The sequence below is a fragment of the Marmota flaviventris genome, chromosome 8 (genome assembly GCF_047511675.1).
Source record: "Marmota flaviventris isolate mMarFla1 chromosome 8, mMarFla1.hap1, whole genome shotgun sequence".
NCBI classification, from domain to species: domain Eukaryota; kingdom Metazoa; phylum Chordata; class Mammalia; order Rodentia; family Sciuridae; genus Marmota; species Marmota flaviventris.
This window is the reverse complement of record NC_092505.1, coordinates 133,545,800-133,553,400: the sequence shown is the minus strand read 5'-3', so window position 1 is coordinate 133,553,400 and position 7,601 is coordinate 133,545,800. Positions and strand designations below refer to the sequence as shown.

General features: G+C 50.9%; 1 protein-coding gene across 1 annotated transcript; it reads left to right on the top strand.

Annotated features, from left to right (window-relative positions):
* The first annotated feature begins 1,063 nt into the window (after positions 1-1,063).
* Gnat1 (G protein subunit alpha transducin 1) lies at positions 1,064-5,741 on the top strand. The gene is made up of 8 exons (XM_071614942.1): positions 1,064-1,169; positions 2,383-2,437; positions 2,546-2,687; positions 2,788-2,945; positions 3,039-3,167; positions 3,386-3,515; positions 3,765-3,918; positions 4,030-5,741. Exons 1-8 carry the CDS (start codon positions 1,064-1,066, stop codon positions 4,218-4,220), a joined length of 1,065 nt encoding a protein of 354 aa, XP_071471043.1. The 3' UTR covers positions 4,221-5,741.
* The last annotated feature ends 1,860 nt before the right edge of the window (positions 5,742-7,601 follow it).

Genomic DNA, 7,601 nt, shown 5'->3' with positions numbered 1-7,601 from the left:
TATATTTGTGTGTACATGTAAAACTGCACACAAAGTTACATGAATACTCACATGCACTAAAAAGCATAAGCACACATGTATACAGTGGTATACAAGCACAAACCTGTCAAGCCATTACCTTGCTCGGTGCCAGTAAAGAACAGAAACTTACATTCAGGCACATGTAGCTGATGTGCATGCCTACCATGCCTACCAGGGTCCATCAGAAGCATGTAGAGGCCCTGCTCAGGGTCAGATCTAGCCTTCAGTATGGGGTAATTGCAGAGTAAGCCTTTTGCCCCATGATTCCCAGCAAGGCATAGAACCCTGGTCTGGAGTTAACTCTCTCTTCTCATCCACTGCCTCAGTGTACTCCTGTGAGCCTCTACTTATTCATCAGTAAAATAGAGCTCATGATAAGGACAGCCATCTCCTAGGACCAATATGAGCTTACAAAATAAGGAGCAAGCAGTGCTGAGTCCAGTGCTGGGCAAGTGGCAGGTGCTCCATGCCTATTTCTCCCTCCATTTCCTCTTCCTGTCATCCCCCAGGGCTCCAGGTCCTGTCCTCCCCTTTCTTTATTTAATTTTTTTTTTAATGTGCTGAGGTTCGAACCCAGGGCTCACATGTGCTAAACGAGTGCTTTACCGTTGAGCCCACAACCTCAGCCCCCTTTCTTAGTCTTACCATACCAAATATGTCTTACTGTAGTGGGACAGGGGAAGTACTGTTCAAGCCCTATCCTAGAGGGATGGAGGGAGGGAGCAGAAGGGATGCAGAGTCAGCGGTTGAGGGATTGGGGACATGCCAGCCTGATTAGAAGGGTTGGGGGACTGAGCTGGCTTCACCTGTCCTTGTCTCTGATTGGGCCTTGGGCATCCTAACTCTCAAATCCCACTAAGCAGCCCCCACCAGGGCAATCTCCAGAGACCTATTAAGGTCTCTGGAGAGTCAGTTGGTTGCCAGTCTTGGGGCCAGAAGAGAGTCTCTGGAGGCCAGAGGCTGGCCTGAACCAAGTTCTTGGGATACCCTCCATTCAGAAGAGCCACCTGCTCACCTTGTCCCTTCACCTGCTGCTGGGGTCATGGGGGCTGGGGCCAGCGCAGAAGAGAAGCACTCCAAGGAGCTGGAAAAGAAGCTGAAAGAGGATGCTGAGAAGGATGCTCGAACTGTGAAACTGCTGCTTCTGGGTAGGGGTGTGGGCCTTGGTGGGGAAGGGCAGCTGCAGTGAGTCAGGGACCTGGAGTCAAGTGGGCAGCCCTTCTATGAGGCAGGGGTTCCTTGGGGGGAAAAATAAGCCTTTGATGAGGCAGAACACAGTGTAGGAGCCCTGGCCAAGCAAGGCAAGGCCTGACAGTGATGTTGCAGTCCCCCCTAGGCTGGGCATCCCATGGCAATCTCCAGAGAACAGTCATCCCACTGCAGAAGTTTGTGCCAAACATACCTTTGTACAAGTGTGTAGAAGGGATACTTTCAGCTTAACAGGCCAGCTGGGCAGGACTTAGAAACCAAAGGCCTCACTAGGAGCCCCACATAGGGCCACTCCCTTGGGAAGAAATCATCCTGAGAACAGGGATACTCTAGGACCACCCAGATCCCAGATCCCCAAACAATGACTCTCGGATGCCAGAACTTTACTGTTGGCAGACCTGTAAAGCAGCTAAAGTTGGAAAAGTACTGTGGGGAATAGATAAACCTGAGTTTATGGTCCCATGGGTAGTGGAGGGAGATGGGGCTGATCTAATCCTGTCTCAAAGCCACTGCTTAACCCCCCAAGGGGAAGGAGCTGTTTTAAGAGGGTGAGGCAGTCTTCCAAGCCTTCCAAGATCCATCCAATCAGCTGGAGGTGGACAGAGGGACTGAACCAGGGCCCCCAGAGGAACGGCAGAGAAGCTAAGCCAAAATCCCATTAACTGTGCCCTGTGCTCCCAAGAGAGCCAGCTCAAAAGGAAGGGATGTCATCTCAGTCCTCTCTGCCTCCAAAGGCTCTAATTCCCTCTGAGCCTCTAAAAGACAACCTGCCTTATGGTGAAAGGCAAAGGTTGAAGCAGCTCAAATAATTCTGTGCATGCAGTACCAGAGATTCCCACAAAGTGGAGCTCCAGGATTTCTTTATTTTGGTCTCACAGCATAATAAAGAACGCTTTATACCAGGGTCCTGGAGATTCCCTGGACAGTTAAGTTTTCTGATTTTGTTTATTGGCTCCCTTTTGTCATTGTGCTGACATTTACAAACGTTTTCCGACAGTGCTTAAATGCTTACTGCGGGTGGGGTGAGGGCAGGTATGACTAGGGATCTAGCTGGAGTGCTGGACCCTTGGATGCGGGTCCAAAGGGATGGCTAACTCCTCTTGTGGCCTCCCTCAGGGAAATGGAGGGGATCCATGCGGCTCTAAAGCGCAGCTTCCCTTTCAGGTGCGGGTGAGTCCGGGAAAAGCACCATTGTCAAGCAGATGAAGTGAGTGCCCCTGCCCTTCTGAAACCCCTGGGGGTGGGTACAAGCACACTGGGACCTATTTTTCACTACTGCCTCACAAGACGCTGACTCTGCTCGCCTTGGCCACAGGATTATCCATCAAGACGGGTACTCGCTGGAAGAGTGCCTTGAGTTCATTGCCATCATCTATGGCAACACTCTGCAATCCATCTTGGCCATCGTGCGGGCTATGACCACGCTCAACATTCAGTATGGAGACCCAGCGCGCCAGGTGCGCCACGAGAAGGGCTGATGGGGCCCCCGGGAACTGGAGGCGCCCTAAAGGGCTCCAATTCGCCGTCCTCAACTACCAATCCCACCTTGTCCCCCAGGACGATGCCCGGAAACTGATGCACATGGCAGACACGATTGAGGAGGGTACGATGCCGAAAGAGATGTCGGACATCATTCAGCGGCTGTGGAAGGACTCGGGTATCCAGGCTTGTTATGAACGCGCCTCGGAGTACCAGCTGAACGATTCTGCGGGCTAGTGAGCTTTCGCAGGCAGGGCGGGAGGGTGCGGGCGGGACTCTTCTGAGCCCCTCTAGGTCACCCACCCACCCACACCCGGTGTTTCCCACAGCTACCTCTCAGACCTGGAGCGCTTGGTGGCTCCGGGCTATGTGCCTACTGAACAGGACGTGTTGCGTTCTCGGGTCAAGACCACAGGTATCATCGAGACGCAATTCTCCTTCAAGGATCTCAACTTCCGGTAAGATCTGATGCTCTTGGCTCAGGACTGCCCTGAGTTCCCCGGAGTTCACAGCCCCTAGACTCGCTCCCTGCCCCTTCTCAGATGCCCTGCCAGAGGAAAGGTCCGGCGCCCCTAGATGCCAGTCCCATCTGAGAGCTCCCCAGCCAGCTCCAGGGAGGAAAGAGAACCCCAGGGAGGCGCTGGAGGCGCAGTTTCAGGTCCCCTATGCCTCACAGGATGTTTGATGTGGGTGGGCAGCGCTCGGAGCGCAAGAAGTGGATCCACTGCTTTGAGGGAGTGACCTGCATCATCTTCATCGCGGCGCTGAGCGCCTACGACATGGTGCTGGTGGAGGATGATGAAGTGGTGAGTGCCGAGCTAGTCCTGAATGTTTGAAGAAGAAAGCGGAACTGGGGAGCATCTGAGAGCAGAGAGTTGTTCCAGGGCGGTCTGGAGGAGGCAAGCAGGCAGCCCGCAGCCCTGCTGGAGGGGGAAATTCGGAGGCTCTCTGCGAGCTATGGGAGCCGGAAAACCCTGGGCGGGTCTGTTGGGCGCCGCCCATGTGAGGGCGACTGCTGGTGTCTTCTGGTGCCCGACAGCCGATGCTCTCCTCAGAACCGTATGCACGAGAGCCTGCACCTGTTCAACAGCATCTGCAACCACCGCTACTTCGCCACCACATCCATCGTGCTCTTCCTCAACAAGAAAGACGTTTTCACCGAGAAGATAAAAAAGGCACCCCTAAACATCTGCTTCCCGGATTACGACGGTGAGAGTCCCCAGCCCTGCCACCAGGCGGCGACCCATTCCCATGATCTGGGCCACGCTCCTCCCACCAGGAAGGGCTAAGGCCGGCTGTGAGCGCTCCCCTCTGCTACAGGGCCTAATACATACGAGGATGCCGGCAACTACATCAAGGTGCAGTTCCTGGAGCTCAACATGCGACGAGACGTAAAGGAGATCTATTCCCACATGACGTGCGCCACTGACACACAGAACGTCAAATTTGTCTTTGATGCTGTTACCGATATTATCATCAAGGAGAATCTCAAAGACTGCGGCCTTTTCTGAGGTGGGGTCCTCGCTGCTGGACGCTGTTCTCTCTCCCCTGTTTGTCTTCTGGGTTAGACTCCTCCCTGCTCCCTGGAGTCCCGCTCCAATGTCCCCACCGCACAGCTTTCAGGGCCCACTCCGTCCACTTACCCTATAGGCCCCACCTATTTAATATATCGACCCCGCCCCATCTTCACAGGCGTCATATCTTTCAGGGCAGCCCCCAACAAAATGCCTAAATCTATGTGAATCTCAGGGATGCTGACCCAGTTGACTCAGTTTCCTTCTGTCTTCGCTGATGACTGAACTGATGAATGTCCCTTGTCCTGTGGCCCTGCAGCCCTAGCTGCCTAGTAGCCACATCCCTGTCCCCCATCAGGTCTCTAGGACTCTTGGACCACAGTCTGCTGCCCCACTAGCCACAAACCCAAAACCCTGAACCCTGAGCCTTGAGTCATAGACCTTCCCCCACTCCCGCAACCCGAGCCCTGCTATTCACCGCCTGGCTGCTCTGGCCTCTTGGACCCACAGCAGCCAGCCACAGCTAGGACATGGCAGTACTTGGGGGCAGTTAGAGCTTACAGTGACTCAGCACTGCCCAACTGACCAATCTCTTGCAGCTGTCCTGCCCTTGGGGACCCACAACTCACCTGGTGGGTCTGGGTTCACCAAACAGCCCTCCCTCCCATAGTTTCATGAAGGTACTCTTGAGATACCCCTCCCCCAAGTAGGCCTGCTGTTACCAGCAGCCGGGCCACCTCGATGCGGCAAGTCTGACACCTGTCTACTCAGTGACCAGTGACTGTCCCTCAGCAGTTTCAGGAATCCAAAGTCCAAGCTGGTCTGTCCAAGCTGAGAGGCTTCTACATAGATAAATTAGTGACTGGAGGTGGAGCTGGGAGTCCCTGGTGCTAGAAAGAGACATAAATTGGACCCTTCCCAAAATACCAGACTCAGAGTACCCCGAGCTCACATCCTTCAGATCTGCCTTTTCTGTCCCTGGATACCAGATCCGGACCATACCCCACTTCACCCACCCACATATACACAGTACTCCAGGCTGGTCAGCCAGGGGGATGGTGTGTTGAGGGAGCAAACTATTGACCACAGCCTTGACCAATAGTCAAGCTGTCTTAGGGGGTGGCTGGAGGCAGAGTCCAACTCCCATTGATCAGCCCCAGGCAGAAAATTCAGGATAGGATGGAGGTGTGGGCTGTGCCCAGAGAAGCCTACCTCATGTGGGATTACAGGAAACCCAGGTAACCCTTTTGTCCCTGCTTCTCTCGCCCTCTCCTTCCAGAGCCCATTCTTTGGTAGGGAAAACTGAGAGCCATGCCTGAACCATCAGGGATAAAAATCACATCCCCAACATCCTGCTTCTTCCTTCCTCATCGAGCAGCAAATCTTTGCTTATGCCCATGAGGCAGGGCTGTGCTATAGCTGGGGATAAGGAGCTTTTATCTGGCAAAGCCAGAACATAAACTGCACTTCCCTTAGCTAGATGCACAGCAGACTCAGCAATAAACCTTTGCATCAGGCCCCAGTTGTTCTTTCTTGGGGGAGTGCGGGTGTGGAGAGCTTAATTATCATGAGTTGTTGATATTTATTAAGTACCCAATGATGGGCTGGACATGAAATGGGAAGATGACTCCTTCCAGGAAGAAGAGCCTGGCCTGATGTTGGGGACTCTCTTGGTAGTATGGGACCAATTTGTGCCTCTTGAGGGGTGAAGCTATCGGAAATGTTCACTGGGAGAATCTAGAATCAAAAGTGAGTTTTGATCTGGGCGTGGTGGCACACATCTGCAATGGCTCAGGATGTGGCTCAGGATGCTGAGGCAGGAGGATTGCGAGTTCAAAGCCAGCCTCAGCAATGGTGAGGCACTAAGCAACTCAGTGAGTTGCTAAACAAAATACAAAATAGGGCTGGGGATGTGGCTCAGTGTTCTAGTGCTCCTGAGTTCAACCCCCAGTCTCCCCTGTCAAAGAGTGAGTTTTGAGGTAGAGCCTCTTTTGATTGGATAAGGCTGGGGAACATGGGAGCTCAGTGGAGCAGGAGTAGGGAAATGGGGAGATGGGGTGGGAGAGACAGTGAACTGGTGACAAACACCAGGCCAAGGGCCTATGCTTTCTCTAGAAGGTGATGGAAAATCATGAAAGTTCTTGAAGCTGGGACATAATTATGGCTGGGATTAGGGTAAGGCTAGTAAGGACCTTATGTCTGTTACAGAATGTAAGGGGATGGCCAAAAAAATCAGTAACCAAGATAAATAATATATTAATGCAATAATTTAAAAACTCAGAATTAATGCAAAAAATCCACAATGAACCAAATATCAAAATGCAACAGGGGCATACCAAAACATAAGAACCCAAAAGATAAGGGGAAAATATCTACTATTGTATGTGTTTTTATGAGGTTTTATCCTTTTTAAATTTTTTTTTTCAATCAAGAGATTTTATTGGGGGGCTGCCTAAAGGGGAAGAAAAGGAGAGGCAGAGAGAAAGAGAAAAAGCAGAGAGAGGAGAGAGAGAGAGGAGAGAAAGAAGAGGAAGAGGGCAGAGAGAAGAGAGAAGAGGGCAGAGAAGGAAGAGGAAGAGGGCAGAGGGGTTTTATTCATTTTCTGTGGTGAAATTCCCATATCATGGAATTTACCATCTTTGCCATTTTGAAGTGTACATTTCAATGATATCAAATACATTCATAATGTTGTGCAACTATCACCACCATCTATCTCCAGAACTCTTTCCATCTTGTAAAAGGAAAATTCTATATTTATTAAACAGTAACTCCCAATTCTTCCCTTCTCCCAGCCCCTGACAACTTTTGTCTATGATTTTGACTACTCTAAGTACCTGTAAGTAGAATCATACAGTATTTCTTTTTGTGACTGGCTTATTTCACTTAGTATAATGTTCTTAAGGCTCATCCATGTCATAATATTCTTAATCATTTCTTCCTCCCCCCACCATCTTCCTCCTCCTCCTCCTCTTCTTTCTTCTTCTTCTTCTCTGATACTTGGGATTGAACCCAGGGGTGCTTTACCACTGAGTTACATGCTACACCCCCAGTATTTTCTATTTTATTTTTAAATTTTGAGACAGGGTCTCATTAAGTTCCTGAAGCTGGCCTCAAACTTGCAATCCTCCTGCCTTGGTCTCCTGAATCACTGGGATTGCAGTTATATGCTACTGCACCGAGCCAGAATTTCCTTTTAAAGGCTGAATAATATTCCATTGTAAACATTTGTTTATCTATTCTTCAGTCAATGGATCCTTGAGTTGCTTCCATGTTTTAGCTGTTGTGAATAAAGCTGCTATGAACATGGGTGTACAACTATGTCATTGATATTCTGTTTCCAGTTCTCCTGGGTACATACCCAGACGTTGAATGGCTGAA

What these genes read in the sequence shown, in the direction of transcription:
- Gnat1 (XM_071614942.1), top strand. Translation starts at nt 1,064, where the DNA reads ATGGGGGCTGGGGCCAGCGCAGAAGAGAAGCACTCCAAGGAGCTGGAA. An exon ending in ACCATTGTCAAGCAGATGAA is followed by an intron (nt 2,438 to 2,545) that starts GTGAGTGCCCCT and finishes CCTTGGCCACAG; the next exon opens with GATTATCCATCAAGACGGGT. An exon ending in CTGCTTCCCGGATTACGACG is followed by an intron (nt 3,919 to 4,029) that starts GTGAGAGTCCCC and finishes CCTCTGCTACAG; the next exon opens with GGCCTAATACATACGAGGAT.